This window comes from Ordospora pajunii (assembly GCF_021821965.1).
Source record: "Ordospora pajunii strain FI-F-10 chromosome Unknown Cg_05D, whole genome shotgun sequence".
Taxonomy (NCBI): domain Eukaryota; kingdom Fungi; phylum Microsporidia; family Ordosporidae; genus Ordospora; species Ordospora pajunii.
This window is the reverse complement of record NW_026848123.1, coordinates 1-26,983: the sequence shown is the minus strand read 5'-3', so window position 1 is coordinate 26,983 and position 26,983 is coordinate 1. Positions and strand designations below refer to the sequence as shown.

The 26,983-nt window shown below is 45.1% G+C and overlaps 21 protein-coding genes across 21 annotated transcripts; 10 read left to right on the top strand and 11 right to left on the bottom strand.

Annotated features, from left to right (window-relative positions):
- Positions 1-50: 50 nt before the first annotated feature.
- On the bottom strand, positions 51-1,931 carry HK407_05g09310 (AMP-binding enzyme; the record flags this gene model as incomplete). Its single annotated transcript, XM_060420908.1, has 1 exon — positions 51-1,931. One exon carries the CDS (start codon positions 1,929-1,931, stop codon positions 51-53), a length of 1,881 nt encoding a protein of 626 aa, XP_060276870.1.
- A 103-nt stretch (positions 1,932-2,034) lies between these two features.
- HK407_05g09300 (beta-lactamase domain of mRNA-processing endonuclease) lies at positions 2,035-3,969 on the bottom strand (the record flags this gene model as incomplete). The annotated part of the gene is made up of 1 exon (XM_060420907.1): positions 2,035-3,969. The coding sequence occupies one exon, from the start codon at positions 3,967-3,969 to the stop codon at positions 2,035-2,037; it is 1,935 nt and encodes a 644-aa protein (XP_060276869.1).
- A 258-nt stretch (positions 3,970-4,227) lies between these two features.
- On the bottom strand, positions 4,228-5,160 carry HK407_05g09290 (uncharacterized protein; the record flags this gene model as incomplete). Its single annotated transcript, XM_060420906.1, has 1 exon — positions 4,228-5,160. The coding sequence occupies one exon, from the start codon at positions 5,158-5,160 to the stop codon at positions 4,228-4,230; it is 933 nt and encodes a 310-aa protein (XP_060276868.1).
- A 197-nt stretch (positions 5,161-5,357) lies between these two features.
- HK407_05g09280 (FAD-dependent oxidoreductase) lies at positions 5,358-7,181 on the top strand (the record flags this gene model as incomplete). Its single annotated transcript, XM_060420905.1, has 1 exon — positions 5,358-7,181. One exon carries the CDS (start codon positions 5,358-5,360, stop codon positions 7,179-7,181), a length of 1,824 nt encoding a protein of 607 aa, XP_060276867.1.
- Positions 7,182-7,250: 69 nt separating this feature from the next.
- Positions 7,251-7,607, bottom strand: HK407_05g09270 (uncharacterized protein; the record flags this gene model as incomplete). Its single annotated transcript, XM_060420904.1, has 1 exon — positions 7,251-7,607. The coding sequence occupies one exon, from the start codon at positions 7,605-7,607 to the stop codon at positions 7,251-7,253; it is 357 nt and encodes a 118-aa protein (XP_060276866.1).
- Positions 7,608-7,663: 56 nt separating this feature from the next.
- On the top strand, positions 7,664-8,797 carry HK407_05g09260 (uncharacterized protein; the record flags this gene model as incomplete). The annotated part of the gene is made up of 1 exon (XM_060420903.1): positions 7,664-8,797. The coding sequence occupies one exon, from the start codon at positions 7,664-7,666 to the stop codon at positions 8,795-8,797; it is 1,134 nt and encodes a 377-aa protein (XP_060276865.1).
- Positions 8,798-8,882: 85 nt separating this feature from the next.
- Positions 8,883-9,593, top strand: HK407_05g09250 (LUC7 protein; the record flags this gene model as incomplete). The annotated part of the gene is made up of 1 exon (XM_060420902.1): positions 8,883-9,593. One exon carries the CDS (start codon positions 8,883-8,885, stop codon positions 9,591-9,593), a length of 711 nt encoding a protein of 236 aa, XP_060276864.1.
- A 221-nt stretch (positions 9,594-9,814) lies between these two features.
- Positions 9,815-10,504, top strand: HK407_05g09240 (ribosomal protein L28e; the record flags this gene model as incomplete). The annotated part of the gene is made up of 1 exon (XM_060420901.1): positions 9,815-10,504. The coding sequence occupies one exon, from the start codon at positions 9,815-9,817 to the stop codon at positions 10,502-10,504; it is 690 nt and encodes a 229-aa protein (XP_060276863.1).
- A 285-nt stretch (positions 10,505-10,789) lies between these two features.
- HK407_05g09230 (fibrillarin) lies at positions 10,790-11,647 on the bottom strand (the record flags this gene model as incomplete). Its single annotated transcript, XM_060420900.1, has 1 exon — positions 10,790-11,647. The coding sequence occupies one exon, from the start codon at positions 11,645-11,647 to the stop codon at positions 10,790-10,792; it is 858 nt and encodes a 285-aa protein (XP_060276862.1).
- Positions 11,648-11,780: 133 nt separating this feature from the next.
- Positions 11,781-13,418, bottom strand: HK407_05g09220 (HEC/Ndc80p protein; the record flags this gene model as incomplete). Its single annotated transcript, XM_060420899.1, has 1 exon — positions 11,781-13,418. The coding sequence occupies one exon, from the start codon at positions 13,416-13,418 to the stop codon at positions 11,781-11,783; it is 1,638 nt and encodes a 545-aa protein (XP_060276861.1).
- A 325-nt stretch (positions 13,419-13,743) lies between these two features.
- On the top strand, positions 13,744-13,896 carry HK407_05g09210 (uncharacterized protein; the record flags this gene model as incomplete). The annotated part of the gene is made up of 1 exon (XM_060420898.1): positions 13,744-13,896. One exon carries the CDS (start codon positions 13,744-13,746, stop codon positions 13,894-13,896), a length of 153 nt encoding a protein of 50 aa, XP_060276860.1.
- A 254-nt stretch (positions 13,897-14,150) lies between these two features.
- HK407_05g09200 (putative methyltransferase) lies at positions 14,151-14,783 on the bottom strand (the record flags this gene model as incomplete). Its single annotated transcript, XM_060420897.1, has 1 exon — positions 14,151-14,783. One exon carries the CDS (start codon positions 14,781-14,783, stop codon positions 14,151-14,153), a length of 633 nt encoding a protein of 210 aa, XP_060276859.1.
- A 141-nt stretch (positions 14,784-14,924) lies between these two features.
- Positions 14,925-15,455, bottom strand: HK407_05g09190 (uncharacterized protein; the record flags this gene model as incomplete). Its single annotated transcript, XM_060420896.1, has 1 exon — positions 14,925-15,455. The coding sequence occupies one exon, from the start codon at positions 15,453-15,455 to the stop codon at positions 14,925-14,927; it is 531 nt and encodes a 176-aa protein (XP_060276858.1).
- A 142-nt stretch (positions 15,456-15,597) lies between these two features.
- Positions 15,598-16,731, top strand: HK407_05g09180 (uncharacterized protein; the record flags this gene model as incomplete). The annotated part of the gene is made up of 1 exon (XM_060420895.1): positions 15,598-16,731. One exon carries the CDS (start codon positions 15,598-15,600, stop codon positions 16,729-16,731), a length of 1,134 nt encoding a protein of 377 aa, XP_060276857.1.
- Positions 16,732-16,810: 79 nt separating this feature from the next.
- On the bottom strand, positions 16,811-17,476 carry HK407_05g09170 (uncharacterized protein; the record flags this gene model as incomplete). Its single annotated transcript, XM_060420894.1, has 1 exon — positions 16,811-17,476. The coding sequence occupies one exon, from the start codon at positions 17,474-17,476 to the stop codon at positions 16,811-16,813; it is 666 nt and encodes a 221-aa protein (XP_060276856.1).
- An 84-nt stretch (positions 17,477-17,560) lies between these two features.
- Positions 17,561-20,311, top strand: HK407_05g09160 (uncharacterized protein; the record flags this gene model as incomplete). Its single annotated transcript, XM_060420893.1, has 1 exon — positions 17,561-20,311. The coding sequence occupies one exon, from the start codon at positions 17,561-17,563 to the stop codon at positions 20,309-20,311; it is 2,751 nt and encodes a 916-aa protein (XP_060276855.1).
- Positions 20,312-20,441: 130 nt separating this feature from the next.
- HK407_05g09150 (uncharacterized protein) lies at positions 20,442-21,986 on the top strand (the record flags this gene model as incomplete). Its single annotated transcript, XM_060420892.1, has 1 exon — positions 20,442-21,986. The coding sequence occupies one exon, from the start codon at positions 20,442-20,444 to the stop codon at positions 21,984-21,986; it is 1,545 nt and encodes a 514-aa protein (XP_060276854.1).
- A 97-nt stretch (positions 21,987-22,083) lies between these two features.
- On the top strand, positions 22,084-23,160 carry HK407_05g09140 (metallopeptidase M24; the record flags this gene model as incomplete). The annotated part of the gene is made up of 1 exon (XM_060420891.1): positions 22,084-23,160. The coding sequence occupies one exon, from the start codon at positions 22,084-22,086 to the stop codon at positions 23,158-23,160; it is 1,077 nt and encodes a 358-aa protein (XP_060276853.1).
- A 361-nt stretch (positions 23,161-23,521) lies between these two features.
- On the bottom strand, positions 23,522-24,010 carry HK407_05g09130 (uncharacterized protein; the record flags this gene model as incomplete). The annotated part of the gene is made up of 1 exon (XM_060420890.1): positions 23,522-24,010. One exon carries the CDS (start codon positions 24,008-24,010, stop codon positions 23,522-23,524), a length of 489 nt encoding a protein of 162 aa, XP_060276852.1.
- Positions 24,011-24,095: 85 nt separating this feature from the next.
- On the bottom strand, positions 24,096-24,905 carry HK407_05g09120 (uncharacterized protein; the record flags this gene model as incomplete). The annotated part of the gene is made up of 1 exon (XM_060420889.1): positions 24,096-24,905. One exon carries the CDS (start codon positions 24,903-24,905, stop codon positions 24,096-24,098), a length of 810 nt encoding a protein of 269 aa, XP_060276851.1.
- Positions 24,906-24,975: 70 nt separating this feature from the next.
- HK407_05g09110 (mutS-like mismatch repair ATPase) lies at positions 24,976-26,983 on the top strand (the record flags this gene model as incomplete). The annotated part of the gene is made up of 1 exon (XM_060420888.1): positions 24,976-26,983. A coding segment is annotated over one exon (2,008 nt), but the record flags the coding sequence as incomplete, so codon positions are not given.

The window sequence follows — 26,983 nt, the reverse complement described above, 5'->3', positions numbered from 1 at the left end:
AGTAGCGTCACGCCGCTTCCTTCACACACATCAAATACCACATCATTTAATCATAAATGCAATGCCTCATCAATCTCCCGAGAAAAATACACTTCAATCTCGTATCTCTTCTTCTTCGACGTAGGCGTAAGAAACTCCTGTCCTTCAAAACAGTCAAACCCTTTGCGTATAACAACAACATTGTGCGGAATCTCAAGCTTCGTCACAGCCTTCTCCAAAAACAGCTTCTCTCCAATCCTTTTTACATGCGCCAGAACACTGGCCTCGCTTCTGCGCTCATCCGGACACACCACTATCGCCACTATCTTGTCACTATCCGTCCTTCTTGGTATGCACACGTCCATAACAACATTCCCATCTGCATACATGTTCTCAAGCTTCTCAGGATCAATATACTCACCCTGGGACGTCTTAAACCCATCCTTAATCCTCCCAACAATATGGAACAGCCCCTTAGCCGGATCATACATCCCAATATCTCCTGTGCGGAGCCACCCGCCATTGCCAAACAGCGCCTTTGTGTCGCTCGGCCGCTTGTAGTACCCACTCGTGATGTTTTCTCCTCGCATCATTATCTCTCCAACAACCATATTCGGGTGCCTTCTGTCACACTCCTGCTGAAACTCAGGCGATATCTTCTCAAGCTTAATCTCATTCGCCGGATACGGAATCCCAACATTGTCGTAATCCTCACAGTCAAGAGGCTGCAGCAGCCCTGCTCCAATGTTCTCCGTCTGCCCATATCCCTGGAAAACACGACACGAAAACACCGCCTGGATAAAATACAACACCTCTGGCTTCAACGGCGCTGCTCCACACAGTATCCATCTGATTTCTCCTCCAAATTTCTCAGACACCTTATCAAATATCATCCAGTCAAGAATCCTACTTCGCATCACACCCTTTTTCTGCCTCCATATCTTGTACTTTAGTGCCAGTTTAAACATCCCTCTAACAAGAAAGTTCTTCTTTCGGATCTCCATCTCAATCCTGTCTTTAAAAACATTCAAAATCCTAGGCACTGATGCAATAAACGCAGGCTTAATCGTCAGAAAGTCCATCTGCAGCATCTTTGCATCCCCTCGGTAAAACCCTACCTTCAGCCCCTCCGATATCGAAATATTCATGCACAGCCTTTCCATCACATGTGCTAGCGGCAGATACGACAGATACACGCCATCATGATTCACAAAAGATGGCTGCTCTTCCTTCGTAGACCCTCTATAAAACGCTGCTATCGACGAAATAAAGTTCCTGTGGGTTAGCATTACCCCCTTGGGCTTTCCAGACGTTCCACTCGTGTAGCACACCGTTGCAAGATCCTCTCCATTCGGATACAGCTCCGCATTGCTTCTTCCTTCTCCATTTGCAAGATCATCAAAATAACTCGTGCTCACACCAGTTCTTCTCAGCTTCTCACATACATCCTCATCTTTGTCCATCATAATCACATGGAACTGCTCCCCTCCAGACACCAGAAACACATTCTCAAGCAACAGCTTTGCCTTATCTGCAGATACAAAAACCACCTTCATGCCTGTCTCCTCAAAAACCAATCGGACTACAGAAGGCGAAAACGTCGAATACAATGGCACATTCACACATCCAGACATGTATCCTGCCATCTCCGCTGTAACCCACTCATACCTGTTCGGCGAGTATATCCCAATCATGTCTCCCGGCTTTACTATTCCATTCAGAAAGCTCGAAAGGCTTTCCGCCTTGCTCTTCACCTCGTTTGCCGTCTGATATACAACCTCAGGCCCAACTATCGTTCCCATCATTGGCCGTTCTCCCATCAGGCTACATCGGTTCAAAAATACCTCCAGAATCGTCCTCGATCCATCAGGCGTGCATCGGACATCCTCCTGGTAATTCACATGACGGAACGCCCCTTCCTCAGAAACAATAACTCTCTCAGTGATCTTCATGCTTTCAGGGCTCTCAAAAAATAATCTCTTCTCAAAACAAACATTTAATTACCATTCATACACTTTATACTTGCCTCTCAGCCAACACATCTTTCCATCGTATCTATCTGCAATCAAAGTAGATTGCATCTATCTTCTTCATGTATTCCTTTACCTTACTGCACATCTCGGCATCTCCATACACATCGAAATCAGCAACATATGCCTCTTTCTCTCCACTCACCACCCTGATCCTATCTGCTTGCCGTTCAATCACAAAGTAGTTCTTCAACACCTTCATCAGTAACTCCTCACGCCCCATCATACTCAGCTTCGCTCCTCTTGCCTTCTTTCCAACATCAGAAATCACCTTGCTAACCGCAATCGCTAAAACATCATCAACATAGTTGCTCTTCCATTCAAGCACCACCTCATGCCCCTCAAGCATCACCAGCACATTGCCAACCAGAAACCCTTTGCTAACCTCAACAAGCTCCTCAAAACTGTCGACAAGCACCTGCTTCAGAAACACGCCTGTCGAGTTGTACGGAATCCGTTGCCGCTCATATACACTCACCTCTTTGTACTTCGAATCGGCCAGCTCGTTCCTTCGGTATATCCTGATGTCATCCTCAGTTCCGATGACAACCCCCTCAAACTCCCCCTCAAACCCACTAAATATCTTCGCTTCATTGTCCTTAATAACATCAAAGCTCGCCTCCTCGCCATTCCTCAGCGTGTAAAGCGCCATCTCCACCCCATTCTTCTCATTCCGCTGCTGTATCACATTCCGAAGCCTCTGCATCTCATTTACCTCTCCGTGCACAAAAAACAGATGCTTTGGCTGGCACTCATCAATAAATTGGCTGTTCTGAGTAAAGTCAACATGCGCACTAAACGAAATATACTCCACTGTCATGCTCAGCCTCAGCCTCTTCCCATTCAGTGCATCTATCTCCTTCGGTTCGCTCAGAATCTCCTTCGCAAGCGTTCCATCAACACAGTACCCAGGTATTATCACCGCATTCTTTGCATCAGAACACCACCTTTCAAAAAGATCCCGAGAAAGCCCACTCTGCAGCATCCCTGGACTTGCCATTATCACACACGGCCCCTCATCATCAAACGAGTCAATCCCCTTCAGGCTCTGCACATACCTGAATGCAAACGGATTTCTTACTAGGCTTAGCCGCTGGATCCTCTCATTCATCATCCCTATGTATGTCTGGTAAACCCCCATGCACCTCTTCGCCAGTGCAGATGCATAGTATATCGGAATCTTCTGAAGCTGCACATTCGACCCCCAGTGCTCCTCAAGAATAAGAAGCAGCTCCTGAGCCCGTCCAAGTGCAAAAACAGGAAGAAGACATCTTCCTCCCCTCAAAACAACATTCTGGACAACACCCGTAAACCTGCTCTCCCTCTCAGCCCTGGGCAGGTGGCATTGCACTCCATATGTAGACTCGGTAATCAGCGCATCCAGCCTGCATTCTGGCGACTCTGCGGCTTTAAGATGCCTGTCCTCTTCTCTGCTAAAGTCCCCAGTGTACAGCAGCTTGCTCTTCTCAATCTCTATCAGAAACATCGCTGCACCAAGCACATGCCCTGCATTCAGTGCCTTCACCTTTATTCCCTTCACATTGACCTCCTGGTGATAATCAATTGGAATAATCCGGTCATAGCATCTGGTCAGGTCTCCCTCCGTGTAGAAGTCAACATCCGAGGATGCATTGATGATCCTTATGTAGTCGTTTAGCAGCCACTTAAGAATCGCCTTTGTTGGATGTGTCATGTACACCTTCCCCTTGAAGTTCGTCTTCTCAGTCAGGAACGGCAGTGCTGCTGCATGATCAAGATGGAAGTGCGTAATAAACACCGCATCAACCTTCGACAGATCAATCAGATCTAAAAACGGAAGCGACGCCGTTCCCGTGTATGCTGGATGCACTCCGCAGTCAAGCATCAATGTTCTACCTGCACACTCAACAATCACACAGGACCTTCCAACCTCATTCCCTGCTCCAAGAGGCATCACCCTTATCTTCTCGCTGAATAACATTCGGGGGACTCAAAGCATGCCTTTTTACGGCAGCCTGCTAGTCATAATCCACTTCAGCATGCCATATCCAAAACACATCCAGTTTCAAGCCTTCGTACTTACCAGCGCCTGAATATGAGCTATCAACATAAGCATGCATCTGGTAAATGCTCGCACAAAACATACATAAATCACAAAAAATCGATTTAATCCTTCTCGCTCCACTGGATCTCACACCTTTCTTGTCAAATCTTATGCCAACTCCTTAATGCATCCGCCTCATCCCTTAGACCCTTCCCTCTTCATTGCTCCATATATCACTATTGCTACAACCACACTGACAATCCCTCCTGCAACCAGCATATTCCTTCTGGATACTCTACTTCCCTCCTCAATCCTCTTCTGTGTCCTGATAAACTCCTCTTCAGTCTCAATCACCCTCACAAATAGGTCATCATCAACCTTCTGTATCGCCTTTTTCCTAGATATCTGTTCATAGAACAGCACAAGCAGAACAAATGGACAGTTATTCGGACATGCAAGAATTATCTCAAACATCTTGTGCACATCCTCAATATTGGACAAATTCCTTAGGAAAAACGTCAGAATGCTCTCCATAAACCGGAAGCATTCCATCTCAGATATCCTTGTCCCAGTTCGCCGTCTTATCATTTCCACAAACACCTTCATATTCTTTCTGTACTCCTTGAATCCATCAGCTACTATAGGCTCAAACTTCCTTCTAAACACATTCGTCAGCACCGTCCTGAGCACATCCTTGACTTCTGCGTGCTTCCTCATCATCTCCTTAAGCCTCGCCTTCTCGTCTTCTCCAGCATCTATAAACCGTTCAGAAACATCAACCTCATCATCTTCTCCCATATCCGCATATTCATTCGTTTCTTTCATATCCACTCCCACTCCAATCTCCTTCCTAACAATGTCTCTGAAATAGTGCAGAACAAACACAGATGCTATTTCACTCATTCCCTGCACATACTCAACAGGAATCGTGCACAGACAGTCAAAAAGAATCATTTTAAGAACACTAGATTCCTCAGATACCCTCCTAACCCCCAGAAGCTGTGTGCGCTTCACATCGTTCTCAATCAGCTTCCTTTCTTCGTATCCCTTCTTTTTCTTCCTGTAATCCTCTCCATCGGCTTTCTCTTCAAACGACTTCAGTACATCTATAAACTTGACTCCCTGCATGCACAGGGCATTGCTAGAACTTTTATTCTTTAAGGCCCGGCTTGACCAACCAATCAGGCAATGCTCAAGCGCATGACTACAGCAATTCAGGTTAGCCGGCGGCATGCACGATCCAATTGGTTCATGTGTAAACACAATTCGTCAGTTTAAGTAGAGCATGTGCTCTGTGGAATATAAACAAAAAGAACACCATGTGCATGGCAATCGGCGCATTTATTGCTACGGCTCTTGCAGTTGTGATCATCAGGTATCTGTACTGCAAAAGAAGGAACAAGCTTGCAATGAGTTTTGACAAGGCTCCACCACTAGAGTGGGCTCCTTGCAGCAGAGATGAAATGCTGCGCAGGTTAGAATCGGAATCCTTTGATCTTCTTGTTGTTGGTGGCGGATGCACTGGTGTAGGATGTGCATTGGATGCTGCCACCAGGGGACTCAAGGTGGCATTGATAGAAAGAATGGATTTTGGATCAGGCACAAGCTCAAAGTCCACAAAGCTTGTGCATGGCGGGGTAAGGTATCTTGCAAAAGCAGTTGCAAGCTTTGGCTGGTCGCAATACAAGCTTGTATTCCAGGCACTGAGCGAACGAACAGTAATGTTCAGTATTTCGCCGTACTTAACAAACACAATCAAGATCATTGTTCCAATATACAGCAAGGCATGGGTGCCTTATTACTATATTGGCCTGAAGCTATACGACTGGATGTCGGGCATAAGGTCGTTGGGCAAGAGCTACTTTATTGGAAAGGAGCAGACCGTGCACATGTTTCCTCAGGTAAACAGGCAAAGCCTGCATGGCGCGATGGTGTATTTTGATGGCCAGCAAGATGATGCAAGAAACAACGTGATGCTTGCTGTAACTGCAGCATACCATGGCGCAGTGGTTGTAAACCACATGTCTGCAACAGAGTTGATTTTTGAGTGCGAGAAGATTGTTGGGATCAGGTGCAGGGATGAAGTCGCGGGCAAAACAGTTGAAGTGCGTGCAAAGGGGATCATCAACAGCACAGGGAATCTTGTGGACACGCTCAGGATGATGGACGAGAAGTGCAAGGATAGAATTGTTGTTCAAAGCTCAGGAACACATATTGTTCTTTCTGGCAAGTACACTCCAAGAGACACGGGCTTTCTCGATCCCCAGTCAAGCGATGGCAGAGTGATATTTTTCATGCCATGGATGGGAAAGACACTTGTTGGGTCGACGGATGCAAGGACCGTTGATGGAGACACGACTCCAACCGAAGAAGACCTTGACTTTCTGCTGAATGAAGTTGGGTCGTACTCTTCTGTGTCTCCAAGGCCAACACGACGAGATGTTTCGGCAGTATGGACAGGAATAAGGCCGCTTGTGAAAGATTGCAATGTATCCGACACAAACTCGATTGTGAGGAAGCACTACATTGGCATTGATGACAATGGATTGATCACCATCACCGGTGGTAAATGGACAATATACAGGAAAATGGCTGAGGAGGCAATCGACATCGCGGTAAATGTATTTTCTCTGCATCCGCAAAGGCAGTGCGTGACCAGGCATGTAAAGATCCTTGGCGCACATGGATATACTGAGGATACATGGAAGGAGATCAAGAGGAAGCTGAAGGTGCCCGAGGATATGGCTAGACGGTTTGCCAGGTTTTATGGAACAAGGGCATTGAAGCTTGCGCGCTACATGGCCGATGGAGAAAAGAGGCACGTGATGTCCAGAAAGTATTCGTATCTTGCTTCGGAGGTTGAGTACTGTATAGACAATGAACTAGCAGCCAGTATATGCGATGTTCTCTCTAACAGGCTTATGATCAGTCTTTTTGATGTTAGGGAGGCATATGAATGTGTTGGGCAGGTTCTTGATGTGTTCAGAAGAAAGCATCGCTGGGGCGCAGACAGATGCAACAGAGAGGAAATCGAAGCAGTTAGGATATTGAACACCTATGGGCTGAGCCTTCTAAGGGAGAATGACGACTGTGAAGACACGGCCACACACATCGAATGTCCGCTGAATCGAGCGAAGAGGACAGAATAATAAACTCGAGCGAATATATCTTGTTTAATGCCATACTGTAATTAATGTGTGATGAGCCATCATGCCAGCTTATTTTTTACTCATCAGCATAGGGAGCCTTGAAAACAGCAAGTTCCTCAACACAGACCTGAATGTGGGAATGCTGTCTTTCAGCATCGCGAATAGTCCAGCCACTTCCAGCACAAAGCCAAATACAGAGAATCCATAGACCAGAAACATAATTCCCATCACAAACAAAACTACGCCATGGATTCTATCGATGCTCAATAATGCAAGTGACTTTGATCGCAGCAACAATGCAAGCCCTACGACTATCAGGAGATTGCCAGATATCATCAATGCCCTGTCCATCAGCAAAAGCATTCCTATTGCAAACACAGACATTCCTATTGATACAATTGCAATTCCGGATTCCTTAGGATTCATTTGAAAGGCAGAGGGTTTTGTGTGTCTGCAAATATGCTAGCCAGAGGGCCCTGTGCATGAGAAGAATAACGGATATTGGGATGCACTGCAAACGGCAGATGATATGCGAGGATAAACAGACAGGAGGAGTATTACGTGTTCCTGCTGATGTATTGTACATGATGTCGAGGTATGAACGGCGCTTGCAAGGCTTTTGCAGAAGTACTGGAGTGAATGAGGCGGTGCCTGTGCATGCACCATGGAAGATGTCGTACGAAAGAAAAGTGGTATATGATTGCAAGACGGTGTTTGATGTAGATCTGTGTCCTTTTGTGAATCTGAGCAGCCTGTGCATAAGAAACACATGCTACTTTGATGTGTATTCGATTAATGGGAGTATGATAAGAGTGCTGGAGATGGAGAATATCTCGAAAGTGGATGTAACACGAATGCCGTGTATGGATTTGCTGGAAGAGATAAAGATGAAGGGATGTACAATATCATATGCAAGTCTGGAGTGTATCTTAAGTATAGGAACACTGGTGAGTGTATCGCTTGATGGAGTTGTTGTATCTGAGGAGGCAGCAAACAGAAATGGATTTTGTAGTCATGGAGTTGGGATGTATAGCGATATGCTTATGAGGATGGTTGAGCAAATGCCTCGACTGAAGCGAATTGAATTGGTTAATATGGAAGTGGATATAGAAAGGGTTGTCAGTGGATGTGTTATGAGTGATGTGACATGGTTTAAGGTACGGAGCAAGGATGTGCATGTGGAAGTTGCATTTTGTGCATTTGCAAGTAGGATCAGATGTCTCAATGGCATGAAGTATCTATCAGGCATTGAACTGTGCGAAGCCGAGGCTATGTGTGTGGAAGGCAGTGACATAAAGCATTTGAGTGAGATGAGTGTTCCAAGGGTGAGCTTTCTCAGTGTGCGCAACGCAGAGATAGATGGCAGGCTTGCAAGAACGATGTGCACGAAGTACTCTAAGCTTGTTAGGATTGAGTTTATAGGATGTAGATTTGAAGGAACAGTGTTTTATGAAATAAGCACGCACTTCAGGAATTGCCTGAGGTATTTGAATTTGATGAAGTCTGACCTGCCTCACGATTACATGTGCTTTTTGGGAGGCATACTGAGGCACTGTGTCGTAAGATTGAAGAATGGAGAGCAAGTGGTTGTGAGAAGGAAGGAATCTGGAGATTGATTAAAATTTGATGTATAGAGCATTTGATGGAGGAGAGCATGAATGATGGAAGTAATATTGCGGTTTAGAGTCCCTTTGGTTTTAAATGGTGGACAGAGCAAGAGAGGTTTTGAACACGCTGCTTGGATTAGACAGGGATATCTACCGAAGCACAGAAAGACGTTCGATTGATGAAAGCATATGCAAGTATATGCTGGTGTGTTTCTGTCCTTTTAAGCTGTTTGAGAGCACAAGGCGAAGCATTGGGAGGTGTAGATACACAAGCCATGAGGAGTACTACAAGGTTGAGTATTGCCGGCAGGGAAGTGTTGGGATTGAGCAGTATGAGTGGGAGTTTATCCGGCTGCTTGTGGAGATTGTGGTGTACACAGAAAGGAGCCTTGAGAAGCGGAATGACGAGGTCAAAGACATTGAGCTTTTGGACAAGATTATGGAAACGGAGGAGAGATTCAACGAGCAATACAGCACCATCCAGCAGCTTGTGAAGCAAGAAGGCGTGAGGGAGGCATATGAGGCGTTTCTTAAGTGTGAGAAAGTAAAGATGAGCTTGGAGAAGCTGAAAGAAGCACACTTTGCAAGAAACGGAGGCTCTGGAATGGATAGGTGTATGGTGTGCGGCTCTAGCCTGGCTTTGAGCGATACGAAGTCGAAGAATGCTAGCCATATCCATGGAAGGCTGCATAGAGGGCATCTTCTTGTTAGAAGGAAGCTTGCAGAGCTGCTGAAGAAGGTTGGTGTGTCAAGCATGGCAGAGATTTTTCCAAATGGATTTTCATTTGAGCATTTGAATGTGTAGATTATGCAAGTGAATATTGGATGGCTGTTGAATAAATGAATGAATGCTTAGGATCATGGATTGAAGTGTCAGCGTGTGGAATAAAACACAGAGTGTGATTTTCTGAGTGTGTGTCTGCTATAATCGGCGGTCGACGTTGATATACACCAGAGAATCACGGGTGTGATTCGCATTGGATGTCTGATGGGGACTTATTTTTGTATTTGGGTGATACCCACGGGATGTCTGACGAAAGCATGTGGCGCAGCATATGCGGAAAGAATTACTGTTCGTTCAAGATGAGCACGGAAGATAATCTGCTGTGCAGGAATCCAAACAATGTGACGGGAGTATGCGAGAGGTTTTCGTGTCCGTTGGCGAATTCGAAGTATGCAACGGTAAGGGCGGTTGGGGAGTCGCTATATCTTTTTGTAAAGGAGCCTGAGCGTTTACATGTGCCTAAAGACATGTATGAGCAGATAAAGCTGTCAACGAGCTATGAGGAGGCACTCAGGCAGATAGAGCAGAATCTTGAGTTCTGGGATGAGAAGATGATTCATAAGTGCAAGCAGAAGCTCTCGAAGTTTACACAGTATTTGCAGAGGCTTGAGTACTTCAAGGAGCATGGAAAGACTGAATACATGGTGCGGAAGAAGAAGATGAACAGGAGGGAGAAGCTACGTGCACTCAGATCGCTGAACAAGGTCAATTTTGAGAAGAACATCGGAGATGAGCTAATGATGAGGCTGGAGAGTGGGATATATGGAGTGGAGCTGAAGGATAGATTCCACATAGCCAACAAGCAGATCGTTGCAAGAGAGAAGAAAATAAAAAGGAAGAAGAGATATGTTGCTGAGTTTGAGGAGAGTGCTCATGTGTCTGATGATGAGGGAGACAAGAAGACAAAGAAGAAAGTTGCCATGACGTGGTAGTGCTTATGCATGGCAAGACAGACTTGTGCATGTGAATCCAATAAGCCTTCGATAAATAAACTGATTGAATTGAATATACTTCAATATTACAGCAGATATTGGTAAAGCTCATTTATAGAATATTGAATGAATTGTTCATAGGTAAAGGGCATCCATCGTAAATCAATCAGCCATAAGAATTTAATATGCATCTGTACAGACCTGATTGATGCTCTACAAACACACAACAGACAACTTCGTTCTAGTACTTTATTATACCCATGCCAGACTCTATCTAGCTCTCCATCACTTTTCTGATGGCTTGCTACTCTTGAACACTCCAACAATAACCGCATGGCCCTTCTCAAACGGATCAAGCGTCACCTGCTCCTTCGGCCTTATGCCACATTTCCTCAGCACATTCACTTCGTCCGCGAACACAGTCTCTGCCGGTACTGCCGAATTCACACAGTTGGCCTTGATAGACACATCAACTCCTCCGCTTTCCTTCAAAAAATACTGTGCATTCAATCCAACAATCCTGGTCTGGTCTGGCTGCGACACATCGGAAAAAATACAGTCAACCATCGGCACAAGCATTCTATACCTCGACGGATGCCTTGCATCTTCTATGATCGGCACCACATTCGTCCTTTTCATACACATGTTCACCAAGTCCCGTCCAGACCTCTCGCTAAACTCAACTGCATACACCACCCCCTCCTTGCCAACAATGTCAGATACATGCGAAACAGTCGTCCCAGATGACGCTCCCAGATACAGCACTTTGCTCCCCGGCCCAATATGTATGTCCTTCACCCCACATACTATCCCTGCTGCAAGCTTGCTTCTATATGCATTCCACATCCTATACTCAACCTTCTCTCCATCACATTCAACTACAACCCTCTTCTCTCCATACACACTCACACCAGGTACCATGTTCTTCGTAAGCAGCAAATCCTCCTTGCCTCGCGAAACATATATCCCTGCAAACCTCGGATGCGCCTCAACCAACACTCTCTTATCGCCTCCCTTCAGTGCACTGCCTTTCTTCTTGTTCTGCATCCTCTCCTTCCCTCGCACTTCCCTCTTGTTCATTCTTCCCTTCGCATCCATCCTATCATTCCTCTTCCCACCAAATCTTGTATTAACGCTCTTCATCAGTCCTTCAAAAGGGCAAAAATTATCAACTAAAATAGCTTCATGCTGCTTTATTCACAACAGCTCCATTCTTCAATCACACCATTCATCATCCATTCCTCATACTCAATGCCGCATCTCACTCTATACACATCTATCCTTCCACTAATCCTCTAAGCTCTTCAACCTGCGATTGTATCAGCACATACACATCACTCATCGTGTTGTAGAAATTAAATATCATCTTACTGATCTCCTCACGCTCATAGTTCATATTGTTGAACACCCTATCCAGCTGAATTCTTGCCTTCTGCAGCTTCTGCTCACTCATCAGCAGCGACGTGCTCGACTCAAGATTCAGCTTCAGCAGCTCGTTCTCCAGCATCTCCATCTCTGTTTTGCTTCGTCTCTGCCCACTCTCAGATATTTCCTTCTTCTCAAGATACAGCTTTCCTGCCGTCACAAGCTTGTCATTGCAATACTTAAACCTATTGCTCAGCTCGTTCATCATCCCTTCCTTCTCACTCTTTGTCTCTTCAAGAACACTCTTGCTCATCTCAATGCTCATCATGGTCTCTCCCTTCAGCGCCATCTCATCCTCCAGCTGTATAATCACCCTCGATATGCCTTCCTCAAATACCTCTCCACTCGCCTCATTCACAATCTTGTTAATCTTCCCTTGCTCTGCCTTTCCTTCCTTCGCATACCTCAGCGAAATATCATCCCTAAGCCCCTTCAAATCAAAACACAGCTTCTCAACATCCTCAACCATCTCATGCAGCTCTCGCTCCTGCATCGCAACATACCTCATCAATCCCTCCTTCTCTGGCTTCATCCTCTCCAACTCCTTGAACAGCTCAATCTTCTCCACATTCATCTCCTTAACATCCTCAGGATTGATCCTTTGCCTAGTAATCTGCCCCCTAAGATCCTCCTCATCCTTACGCAGACACTCAATCTCCTCCTCAACCTTGCATATCTCCTCGCATGTCCTCTCTAGCATTGCTGCATACTTCCTCTTCTTCCCTTCCAGCTGCTTTTCAGACGCTATCAGCATGTTCAGATCATCCGCCAGCTCCTTCTTCTTCCCTTCCAGCTGCTCACGCGACTCAAGAGCATTCCCCATCCCCGCTATCTTCCCCTCTATCATCCTCAGCTCCTCCTTTCGCTTGTCTATCCCACTAAACATCTCCGTGTATATCTCCATAACTTTCCTTTCAAACTCCTCCTCGTCCCCTTCACTCTCCTCTCCTTCCATAAACCTCAGATATCCTTCACACACATATTCAAAAAAACACCCATCAACTCCGCTTTGCCCTTCCTCATTCTCCACACTCCCCATCCTCACCAGCTCAACCAGCCAATAGCACATGCTCAGAATCACCGGCCATGTGTGCGGAGTAATCGCTGCAAGCTGGCTCTTCGTTATCTCTCCACAATACGGATACCTCAGGCTCTTCATCGCATTCACAACATCGTCCTCAAACCTCGTTGAAAACACAATATCATCAATAAACCCATACACAAACTTGAAAATGCTCTGGAAATCCCTTGACGACGGATTGTGAAGCACCTTCTGCGAAATAACCCCTTCATATCCGTTCTCAACAAGAAATTCATGCACTCCATCAACACACTGCTGCACATATCCCTTCTCCCTCACAACCCTCACATCCCTCCTTCGTGCCTCTTCTGCCCCAAGCGAATGCCTTGGAAAAGGTGCAGCCTTCATCCCTGAAACAGGCGTCTTAACAGGATTTCTAGAGCTTGGCGTCATTGTAAATCTCCTCATCATGGGCATTTCCTTCAAATATTTTTGTATCTGCATATACTCCACCATTCAACTCCCTCAACTGAGCACATAACACATAGCCCAACCTAAACCAAAAAACCCAAAAACTCATCATATCCAGTTTATTCCATCAATCACCACATCATTCTCCTTGACCAAGCATCATTCCACTTCCTCATATAACACATTCTCTTTCTACAGTCCTGCACAACATCTTTGCTATTGCAGACCCATCAAATAATGCAGGCCACAACAACAGATAAACTCGAAATCGTAAGTGCTTCTGTCTAACTTCAAGCTTTCAAACACAGCTACACTCATCCTCATGACCACTGTGCTCTCAAAATACTTCTTTGCAAGCCAGGTAATCACAGGTATCGCAATCTACACCCTGCTTGTATCTCTTGCAAAGCCAGTCATAAAGAAGGACAAACTCTATCTCAGAGCAATCAATGGTAAGTGCCATTCATTAACTTAAGTTGCGCATGTCATTGCAAAAATACTCACTCTGGTTGCATTCTTCATAGTCATCGACAATGTCTTTGTAATGAAAACAGGCAATAAAAACTGCAGTTCTTGCACAGAAATGTCTGCACTGGGCATCTCATACTCAATAGTGTTCCTGATATATTACTCCGCATATTCAGTTGCATTTATATTCTTCTCGTACATACCTGAAAAGTAGCAAAATAAACATCACCTTGTACATGCATTCATTTACGTTTCCAAGCATCATCTCTTCTTGTACATGCATGGCATAAGCAGTATCGGCTTTTTTCTTCTGTCATTCACCAGCTTTCTCTTTCGTAGTACATATAGTACAAACTGCTTGTTGCTTACATCAACATAGTCAACATCAAATCCAAACGACTCAAACCTCTTTCCCAACAGATTCACGCTTTCTATCCTGCTCCTTACTTCTGCTGCATACCAATATCCCCCCTTCTTCAAAATCCTGTTTACCTCCCTCGTTGCACTCGTAATATTGTCCATCATCATGCTCAAGCAGCACACTGCAACATCCATGCATTCGTCATCGAGCGGAATCTTCTTCGACATGTCGCAATGCACCACATCCTTCGTAGTCGGATGTATATCCAGCGATACCACATTCTTGAACTCCTTTGCTATTCTTGCCTCTCCACAGCCTATATCTGCAATTGCCAGTTCTGCATTCAGCTGCTTGATCCTTTCTATAACCACATTTAATGGATTCACCGGCCACTTCATCACTTGCGATCCATACAGCTCATGATACAGCTGCAAGTTTCCCTTTCCAAGGCCTTTTCCACGATACATCTTCTCGTTCAGCAATCTGAACTTTCCTCCATCCAGTTTCCTGTTCAGCCTCTCACTCAGACTCATGCAGGGTGTTCAAAAATACACTTCTCATCACGCATTTGTCTGCATCGCACCCGCCTGCATTTGTCCATTTGACTCCTCTATCAAACCACCTGCACAGATACACTCTGCTGCGCCATCCAGCTTATCTCTGGCGTGTTATTCCTAGGCTGCTTGTCCACCCCCAAAATATTCGATCCGCTCAATCCCATACTTCCTGCAGTCCACATCCTCAGTCGAATCAAACAGTGCCTCGTAGCCCTCAAAGTCGTTTTCAAGAGCACCAATGCTGGCAAACAATGACAAAAATTGCTGCCGTCTTCCAAGAGCTTCCACAATCTGCTCTTCTATGCTCCTATTCCGCTTCTTCTTGGTAGCCAGGCCTTCTATCTCCTCATCAATTGATCTGAGTATTTCCCAGTAGCCAAAGTATTTGAGCCTGTCTTTGAGCTTCTTCTCAAGAAGTGCCTTCCTCTTGTTGTTGATGGCTACTTGTTGCCTGTAAAGCATCTCGATATGGCAAATATCATCTGAAAATGCAGAAGATGATGTATCTTCACACACATGGCTACATAAACCGTTGCATTTGCTCTGAGCATCATAGATGCACGACTTATCATCGATCATCGTTCTTGAAATAACTGCAGCAAACACTTCTGCGTCCATTTCTCCAAAGTATTCATTAACAAGCTCCATAAATGCTTGATGATCAATCTGGCCATTCGTCTGCTGCTTTGTACATTCATCGCCGATGTTGTGCTCTTTGTTACAATCATGGCTGCTGTTGTGATCATCTTGAGATCGTGTGCTTGCAGTTGGGTATTGTGGCCCTGAGCCCATGCAACAGTGGATTTTTGCAGTCCAGAAAAAACAGCTTGTGCAATACTACCTTATTGTATTACAGACCCTGATGATATGGATCGAAAGACACCGGCCAATTACATTCGAAGACATGGATGGGCGAAAACAGATAATTGATGCATTGAAGAGCTACACACTTGAAAGCATCCCGCACATAATAGTACACGGACAGTCTGGATTTGGTAAAAGAACTGTTCTGATGAGCCTGGTCAACCATTTGTATGGAGGAGCTCCAGAGATGAGGCACAGAACGATCGAGGTTACAAGCGGCTCAAAGAAACTGGAGGTTGCATACACAGATTCAGATGGATACATGGAGATATGCCCAGCGAAATACGGTCATCACGACAAGGCAATTGTTCAAAGCGTGATAAAAGAGATGGCACAGACGAAGCCAATACTGTCAATGCTTGGAGGAATGACAAAAAAAGCAGCAATAAAGCTTGTTGCAATAATATCAGCAGAGCAGCTGTCTATAGAGGCGCAGGCTGCATTGAGAAGAACTATAGAAGTGTACAGTGGATGCCTCAGGGTTGTGCTTGTGTGTGAGGAGCTTTCAAGGCTGATTGAGCCAATAAGGAGCAGATGCTTTTTTGTAAGAGTTCCAGGATTTTCGGATGCTGAGGTGATGGGTGTGATGAACAAAGTGCTCGAGAAGGAGAACTACAGTGTGTCTGCACAGACACTGGCAGAGATATCTAGTGAGTGTGCAGGAAACATGCGCAGAGCATTGTGCATGCTCGAGCTTTTTTGCTTCAACATGGCTGATGGAGACGGCAAGAGAGCAAAGATACAAGACAGAGGCATGAAGCTTGAATGGGAGTCAATAATATCGTCAATTACATTGATTGTAAAGTCAAGGCAAACATCAGAAGGGTTTATTGAGATACGAAAGCTGCTATATACGCTGTTGAACAGCTGTATTTCATCAAGAACGATTCTTCTTGAGTTGTTTCGGCAGCTTTCTACTGGCGTGGATTCCAGGATGCTTCTACTACTCTGTAGAAATGCATTGATGTATGAAGAGAGAATGAAAAAGGGCACAAAGGGAATCTACCACTTGGAAGGATTTGTCACATCTTCGATGTGTGTGTTTGCAGAAAGAGCATAGCATAGTGGATATTAAGCATTGATGCTTTGAAATAGCAGGCGTGATGTGATTAAATGCGTAGATATGCATTCAAATACATTTAATCTTCGTTTTCAGTTGTTGTATAGCTTGACTCGTACTCTTCGTCTTGGCTATTTTGCTGGTGTGTGCATGCGGCAGGAAGTCTGCTGAGCTTCGCATATTCAATTACATCTGCAAGTGTGTCCTCGCATATTGGCTGTGGAAACCCCGATGACTGCACGATCTCAAGTGCAATTGTGTTCCTAAGTGCATGATAGACCTTTTCCCTCAGTCTTTCTTGGCTCCTTAGTAGTTTCAACCGATTTATGCGGATCATGATGTCAAGCACATTTTGATTATCAATGTTGCTTCTTAGCAAGGACTCCGCGCCTGCTCTGGAATTCATTTCTGCTCCGATTCCGATATCAGCTATATCACTGATGCTTCCATTTACATGCATGCCGATCTGTGCGTTATGGCGAAGTATCTGCAATCCTTCGTTCAACAGCCGCAGGACATGCAGCTCAATCAACGCGTTTGTTTTTGCGACCTGCTCTGCTCTTAATATATGGCTGCCGATTCCTATGGAGATGTACTTTGGTTGCATCTGCAGCATCACATCCATGTCTGCCTTAATCTTGGCATCGATCACGGGGGCCTCTCCATAGCTCTGCATGTATGCAAATGGGTTTTCATTATTGAGGTACTCCTGCGGTATTTCGCTTTGGCTTCTGGGAATGTCCATTGGGGGCGCTGTGCATCTTGAAAAATCATCGTGATAATAGCAAATCTGGAAATGGGCAAGCAGCATGCCCCAAACATCTTACACATGGATGATGAGTTTGATGAACGTGCAGCAAATGCAAAAATGGATTTTGAAGCAATTGGCACGGGCAGGAATGCAGAAAGTGAATGTGATGGAGACTACGGAGCAGGCAGGAATGTGTTGATGCATGGGCGTGAAGAAACAGATGATGCATGCCATGGCAGTGTGGGTGTGCATCAGAGCACACAGGCACATGATGGTGTGGACGATATAAGCGAGTTGAGATTTCTTGAGCTGCTGGTTGAGGAAAAGCCATATGAGTACAAGCTGAGGAAATACAAGGGAAGGAAGGTTCCGAATGAGTCGATGGGGTATGAGGTGGATGATCAAGCAAAGTTTAAGAACAGCACTGCATATGCACGAGAGGACAGCACGACGTTGCAGGCGCTTTCTGGATCTGTGCGGAGCAGTGGACTAAGGCAGTATTTGAAGCGGAGGCAGCTTGAAAGCGATTTGATGAGGAGCAAAGCATTGAAGGATGTGACAAGCCAAGTTGAGGAGGTTAAGCATCCGTTTGATCTTGTGGAGTGGGAGAAGGACGTGATGTATGAGGAGATGAAAGGAGGCCTGCATGCAAGCAGAAGCACCATTGTTACTGAGCTTGTTGACAGCATTCTTGAAGACGAATGGGAAAAGTATGTTGTTGTGGATGATGAGGATCTGAAGAGACACAGGGGGTTTCTTACGCTGTACCTGGAGGATCCGAACCTGATATTTGAGAAGGTTGATGACAAGAAGCAAGTGAAGCAGAAGAAGAAGCAGAAGGAGGTGTTTTCGGTTGACAAGCCATTGAAAAGCAAATACAACATATCGCATGACAAGTACTATGGACAGGAGTCAAGGACGAAGAATAGCCTCGGCACGTTTGGTGTTCAGCACTCGCTTCCGGCACTCAGGCTTGAGCCGATGTTCTACAAGACAAATCACACGAAGGATGAGCTCAGGAGCTTCCACAGGCCAAGGTTTACACTGCATGGGAGCAATATAGAGTTCAAGGCGATTGGAAGTGCCAAGGCCAAGGCACAGAGCATTATCAAGAAGGCGGGGGAGATTACACTGAAGGACTCGAGCCCATTTTCTCTGTTTGAGTACAGTGAGGAGGATCCGTTTTTTGTGGTGAATCCGGGGATGGCGAGCCTGCTGAATATTTACTACAGGAAGAGCAGTGCTCGTGACGAGTATGCGCCAGACCAATCGCAATACACGGTGCTTGATATGGAAGATCCCTCGCCGTTTTTTGGGTTTGGCGATGTTGCGCCCGGGACATCGATGCTTGCATTGACTAACAATCTGTTTATTGCGCCGGTTTTCAAGCACAGCTTGCCTGATTATTTATGCATTATTGAAGAAGGAGAAGGGGGAAGTGTGTGCATGTTCAGGGAGATTGAGAATCTGTACTGTGTTGGGCAGCAGTTCCCATTGGAGGATGTGTATGCGCCGCATTCAAGGCGATTGAATATTTTCTGCAAGAACAGGCTGAAGGTTGCAGCGTTCCGGCTGTTTAATGGAAGGGACGGAGGAAGCAGGGAGTTGAAGATATCGCAGCTTGATGAGATGTTTCCATATTTTAGTGAGGGAAGCAAAAGGAAGTGGCTGAAGGAGTATGCAGACTGTGCAAAGAAGGGAAGGGATAATGTATGGGTGCTGAGACCAAGTTCTGCGCTACTTGGGGAGGAGGATTTGCGAAAGCTCGTTACACCTGAGAATATATGCCAATATGAAAGTATGCTTGCAGGAGAGCGAAGGCTTCAAGACTCTGGGCATAAGGTTATTGTTGAGAGTGATGATTCTGAGAATGAAGAAGAGGCTGTTCCGCCTTCGTGGTGCCTGAGCAGGAACTTTGTAAATGCATGCAATGGGCGAGGGCTTCTTGAGCTGAATGGGCCTGGAGATCCTACTGGGATTGGAGAGGGTATAAGCTTCCGCAAAATCCGATTGAAGAGAGGCAACGAGGTTGAGAATAGAAAGATAATTAACGAGCACCAGCTGCGGTACAAGGAGGAGATTGAGAAGATATGGAGCAGGCAGCAAGCGTCCCTTGGATCTACGGAGGACATACAGTTTGACGAGATGCATCTTGCAAGGAAGTATCAGCAGGAGCGCAGGAACGACACATTGAGTGAGACAACTATGCAGTCTGAGGATGTGTGCTTGACTATAAGGAGGATATATGAGGATGGGCAGGTCGAAGAAGAGAAGGTATATGACAGCCGAGTGATCAAAGCGTACTTGAAGGCAAGAAAGAGGAAGAACCTTGATGAGAGGAAGGGTGTTCTGACGTGTGGGAACTGTGGGCAGGCAGGGCATATGAAGACAAACAAGGCATGTCCGAACTTTACATCGGCGGCGAAGATGACGAAGAAGAAGGCTGAAGCGGAAAAGAGGAAGGCGAGGGTGTATCTGCAGGAGGTGATGCTTGGGCTGCTGACAAGGTTTTTCCAGCTGCCGTACTCGGTTGCGTTTCACAAGCCAGTGTCCACGAAGAAGTTTCCTGACTATCTTCTGATTGTGTCTGAGCCGATTGACCTGACGACGATCAAGACGAAGGCCAGGCACAACAAGTATAAGAAGTTTGAGGAGTTTCTTAGAGATCTTGAGCTTATGAGTATGAATTGCTGCAAGTACAACGGCAAAGGCCATTCACTGACGAAGATTGCAGAGGAGATACTTGAGGACAGCCGCAGGGAATATGAGGGGCGCAAGGGAGAGATACTGGAGGCGGAGAGTGTGATTGAGAGTTCATTTGGGGAATAAATTATATGATTAATAAAGATGTGTGATTAAAACGGTATTGTGTGTTTTAATGCAAGAGTTAATTGATGCTGTAAATAAATAAGCGCAACAGGATGAATAAAAATATATAAATGAACAGTGAAATGGGGGTATGAGCTTTCTGTGGAGATGCGGAGCAATGCTGATGATTGCAAATGCTGTCATGAGTAGCACCGGTGCACACAAGAGATTTCTTGGGTGGGAAAAGCGCCAGTCAGCAGAGTGTTCTGAGATCGAAGATATAATTGGTAGTATTAGGAAGTCTTCACAGAAGCTGATGAAATATATTGAGTATGTGAGGAATGTAGGAGCTGAAAATGTTGGAAGATATCTTGAAGAGATCAAGTCGTATGATGGAGATGTCAAGTCGTATGAGGCAAAGGTGATGGATAATGAGGTGAAGGTGATAACAGTGCATGATAGTAGGCAAAAACTGCACAGCTACTATGAAAATAGCTTATATTTATGCATAATGATGGACATCGGAGACCTTAACTTGGGATATTCGCTACCTTATACAAGCATGAGGAGCCATGCTATGGCACTAATCCGTCATATTTACAATGGTAAGAAGGACAGGCTCAGAAAGGTTCCTTATGTATTATTTGAGAATGACTCATGCTCGCTTAGCAGTGGATATGGTGTGCTGAGGTTTGACGACCATGTGCATAATAAGGACAGATTGTTTGAAACGATGAGTGTCTTGCTGTCTAGCTTTGCCGATAGCATTGAAGAGCTGGACATGGAGAATCCAGAAATGCAAAGCCTGAGCAGTGTTTTGAAAAGATGGAATGAAGAATATACACGGGAGAGTAGAAGAAATGAGCATACGTCTACAGCCGAAGAGATTAGTTTTGTGTGGAAGAAGCTGGTGTCGATGTCTGACATAACCATAGTTGCAATTGGCGACATTACAAAGGACGAGACGGACATTTTGAACGGAATGGCACTGGCAATAAGATCTGGCAAGTGTATCAAAGAGGAGGAAGATGCTGAGTTGCTGAGGCCGAATGTGTGTACATCTCCTTATGGAATCTATGACAATGAATTGAAGTCAGATGTGCCGTTTATCCATCTTAACAATGGTTTCTATTCAGATCAGCATTATGTTATGCACAAAGGGTCTGGAGAAGGGAAAGTGGAGAGAGTTTTGCCCGTCGTGCTTGGATTTTTTGAATCGTTTGTGAAATCCAATGAATTTTTTAATTCTAATCTTGGGGAAATCGGGAAATTGAATCTTCATGTGTTCCCTGTCAATCCGAATGATCCTGAGAATGCAAAGATATTTGTGTCCTATCATGAAACCCATTTTTGGAGAGATGACAACGAGATTGATTGGGGATTTGCAAGAGCCCAATACAAGGAAATATTTGAAAAAGTAGCGGAGCACATTGATTACATATGTGCGATGGAACCAGCTGATCGCAAGAAGTACTTTGTGGAGTGGTGCAGTTCAAGATTGTTGCGGTCGGATAATCCAAACTACGATCAAGCTTTGTACCTAATGAGAGAACTGGTCTTTGGATCATTCAATTATCCATCGAAGGATTACCTAAGGCACGGGATTGATGATATAACTGATGAGGAGATCATGGATGTCCTGAGAAAATTGAGGAATCCTGATTCATGGTCGATCAAGGGGGAAATATTCATATGAATAATAAATGGTTATTTAGCTGATTCTGCATATGATGATCACGCTTTTTGAATCGCTGGGCTTGTTCTGAGTTGAGTTGTTGTGCTTGCTAACCCATATGGGATTTGTTTTACTGAATCAAGTGGAAGAGCAGCTGATTGAGTTTCTTCCGAGGAGTGGGATATACACAAAAGGAAAGCTATATAACTGCAAGAATGAAGAGATATGCAATGGCACTGAGAGTGAAGTGCTGCAGGATGCACGCAGGGCGGCAGAAGCACATCGAAGGATTCGATACAGGCTTCAGCAGAGACTCAGGCCAGGAATGACGTTTCTTGAGATTGCAGAGTGTGTTGAGGAGTCAACGAGGATTCTTCTGAAGGGCGAGAAGAACGAGGGAATAGGATTTCCTGTGGGGATGTCTATGAATTCGTGTGCAGCACACTACACGGTGAATCCTGGTGAGGGAGATATGTTCCTGGGTGAAGATGACGTGTTGAAAATTGACTTTGGAACACACTCGAATGGAAGAATCATGGACTCTGCATTTACAGTTGCATTCAATCATGAGTATGAGCCACTGCTTGCTGCAGCAAAGGAGGGTATGGAGACTGGCATCAGGTCGTTGGGAATCGATGTCAGAGTGTGCGACATAGGCAGGAACATCTGCGAGGTGATGTCAAGTTACGAGATGATGGTTGATGGAAAGATGGTGCCAATAAGGCCAATTTCTGACTTGAACGGACATTCAATATGCCAGTTCAAGATCCATGGAGGAATATCAATTCCTGCAATTAACAACAAGGACACAACAAAGATTGTTGGAGACATGTTCTATGCGATAGAAACATTTGCAACAACGGGAAGAGGCACCATAGATGACAAGCCGCCATGCTCGCACTACATCTTGAATGCCAATAAGTCAAGGAAGCTATACAACAAGGATTTGATAAAGATCTATGAGTTCGTCAAGGAATCGTTTGGAACACTGCCATTCAGTCCAAGGCATCTAGAGCATTACAATCTAATCGATGGTGATGTATTGAAGAATCTGAATCTGCTGACAATGATGGGGTTGCTGATTCCATATCCCCCACTGAATGACATCCAAGGTAGCAGGGTTGCTCAATTCGAGCACACTGTATATCTGAGTGAAGCGGGAAAGGAGGTGCTCACAAGAGGAGATGACTATTAAAGCTATCAACACTATACTAAACTGATAGGCTTCACGTTTAATACAACAACGGCAGATCCGCAAGGGTTGAATCACAAAGGCAGTATACAACAATACTTTGATAAATAAAAGCCTCAGGTCATGCACATTTTTTCATCTGGACATTGTAGAGGGTGGGTTGTATCCCTGCTGACAAGCCTCAACATCTGCATCTCATCACTGGCTGCCCACTGTAGCTCATTATCTGTTGCAACAGCAGGCCAGGGGTTCACCAAGCGCCATTAAATACATTTTCGCATATTATTTATTACCAATAATGGCACTTATACTCATCCAGCATGCTGCATATCGCCTTCGATGCAGCTGCACTATAACGCATCAGCTACTGCTCAAACAACTCGTTTGTGTGTACTGATGATACAGTATTGCCTTTTGTATGCCTGAACATCACCCTGTAGCTGGCCATCATCTCCCATCGTACCCCAAGCCGTGGCACAAGCTTGCCTTGCTGCACCTTGTAATGGTTCGAAACAATCACCGTGGCATCACTCCCATACACAAGCTCCCACAGAACATTGTATATCTTTTGTGCATCAGACACTTGCTTGTCTGCAATAAATGTCATTGAGTCAATAAACAGCACAAATCCTTGTCTGGATCTCAACGACAGCAGAGTCTTCACAAGCTTTCTGTAGCTCAACACATAGATAGCATCTGTCACAAACCTCAGGTTTCCGACAGTGTCTACAAACACTGCATTCGCCACCTGCCTTCCTATGCCTGCCATAATTCTGTGCACCATCATGTCTGGTAGTACACACAGCTCTATAATCGAGTTCCTCCTTAGCTCATGCCCATCCACCAGTATCATCTACAGCCTTACACAAAACCAAAATCTTTATCACAGCATTCTGTCAATGCATCCACAGCTATGAGCACAGCCAGCAATCCAATCCTCAAAAGCAGCGGCTGAATCCATCAAAAAAACACAACGAAAACTCAAGCGACTTTCCCAGTTTCATCAGAAAGCCAACCTCCCTACGAATGCATCCATTAACATGCACCGAAAGATCGCTCCTCACAACAACATCATTTCCTTTGTATGCTCCTTTCCAATACACTTCTGTGCTTGAAATGCATTCGAACACCTTTCTGCACAATGCTTCTAAGCTGACATGCATTGCAAGATTCAGGTGCATTATCACAGATACATCATTTCCATCGTCACACTTAACAGTCACCGATGCAACATCATCGGCATAGGCACACTCAGGAATTGCAATTATTGTTCCTCCAGCATACAGATGCCTCTCAAACCTATGCCGATATATGTTATACACTGCCGTTCCGCCTAATTGTATAATCTTGCTGAACGATACATTTGCACAATATCTTCCATCATAAACGCATCTGCATGTGTCTGTGCATCTACCGTCCAGCAGTTCATCGCCGCCTGTTTCCATCATTGCAAACATTTTGAGATAGCAGTAGAAGTTTACAAGCTTCCTGCTCGCAAGAAAGCCGCCCAAATAGAACTCGACATATCGGAAGCACTCGGAAAACCTTTCGTCAACAAACGTCAGCTTCACTGCAGATCCAGACACATCTATAATGAATGAAGGGCTTGCGAGTGTGTATACGCGCGGCTCCACATCCTCAAAGAAGTATTGTAGCCCAAGCAACGAGCACATCAGACCGAATACCTCGTTCAGGTTGCTGCTTCTATGCTCAAGAATCTTCAAAAGAATTGCCTCGCTGGTTGGCATAGGGCCACAGTGCAAGGCTATTATCACCGATGATGCAGTAAGAATAAAAATTGTGCAGTGCAAGAATGCGATGAGGGGGAAAAAGACGCTACTGGAATACTTCGATATGTCCAGTGAGAGATCCGTTAGTGTGAATACTGGCACACCAGATGCAGATCTGCATGATGAATATGACTACACAAGCACCAACTTTGAAAACCTTGAGCAGAATGTAAAGAGAATTTGTAAAGACACTGATAACTTTGAAATAAACAGCACCATAGCTGAAGACACGAAACTCAAGCACAGGCACAATCACACGGGCATGAGCATGGGTAGTGTGTGCATTCTCAAAGACAACATGCTTGACGATATGCTTGGCAATCCACTTGATGCAAGCAACACGAATAAAATGAGTGCTGAGAGCATAGGAAGATATGGATTTCTTGCTGAAGTTAGGGATAAGGATGGAAGGAAAAAGGGAGATGAGGGATACGATGAATCAACACTGCTGATACCTGAGGATGAGTATGCAAAGCTCAGTCCATTTGAGAAGCAGTTCTGGAGTATCAAGAAGGACCACTTCGACACTGTGGTGTTTTTCAAGAAAGGCAAGTTCTATGAGCTATATGAGGACGACGCTCTTATTGGAGCAAGGCTGTTTGATATGAAGGTGACGGGCAGGGTCAACATGAGGATGTCTGGATTTCCTGAGGGAAGCCTTGACTACTGGGCAAAGAGGTTTTTAGAAAATGGATACAAAATAGCAAGGGTTGAGCAGAGTGAAAACATGATTGGAAAGCAGATCAGGGAGCGAAGCGAGAAGGAGGAGAAGCGAGGGAATGCAGCGAATGAAAAGATCATTCATAGAGAGTTGAAGGAGGTTATCACACAGGGAACAATATATAGTGTGGATCACATGAAGTCTGTAATGCCAGTGTATTTGATGAGTGTTGCAGAAGATGATACCTGCTATGCTAGAAGCTGCGGAGGAAAGATACATGTTTCTATGATGCTATATGATGCAAGCATTGGAGATGTGTATTTGTCGTCGTTTTGCGATGATGAGGAGCGGCATGTGCTCAAGACAATACTGGCACAGTATGATGTGCGCGAGATGATATCGAGATATGGAATAGATGGGATTCCCAGGATCGTGCCTGCTTGCACAATGGCGGCGTGTGGACGGAAGCACGTGTTTGAGAATGAACGTGAGCGTATGTGCTTTATGTACATGCAGAACTACATGGTAAGGCTGAAAAGGCCGAATGCCTTGGATGATGTCCGGATTCAGCGGCTTGGCGAAGGTCGTAGAAGGATGGTGATTGATGGGAATGTGCTAAGAAGTATGGAGGTGTTCAGCAATAGCTACGATGGAGGAGTGGAGAAGACCTTGTTTAATGCAGTGAACTTCTGTGTTACTGCATTTGGGCAGAGACTGCTGAGAAGGTGGATTATGCAGCCTTTGATGGAAGAGGCAGAGATAGTAGAAAGGCAGGCCATGGGTAGGGCGATGAAGAGAATGGACATTGAGTTTTTGAGGAAAGGCATGAAGATGATTGGAGATGGAGAAAGGCTGATGGCGAGGCTTTACAATGGAAGTCCAAGGGCTAACGATTTGAACAGATTTCTTACATGTGTTGATAGCAGCAGGGAGTTTTTAATGGCACTGCTGAGGAGTGTTGAGTCTGTGGCAGTGGATGGAAATGATTTAGAGTGCACGGTGATGCAGCGAGTAAAGAGCGTGTGTGCAGAGCATGTGAAGCATATTAACGAAGTGCTTGAGATGCATAGGCAGAAGTACGAGGTGAGTGAAACGGATATAGATGTTGGGAAAGAAGACGACGAGGAGCTGAGCATGCTTGTGAATGAAAAGCGTGCAATTGAGGATGAGCTGAGTGTGTATTTAGAGAGGCAGAGGGTATTGCTGAGGAGCAAAGACATCAGATTCAGAGATATAGGCAAGGATGTGTTTCAGATTGAGGTGCCCAAGGATATTTCTGTTACTTCTGGCTATGTGATTTTTTCATCAACAAAGAGCGTTAATAGATACTACACAGACGATCTTCGAAGGCTGATCAGCAGGCATAACGAATGTG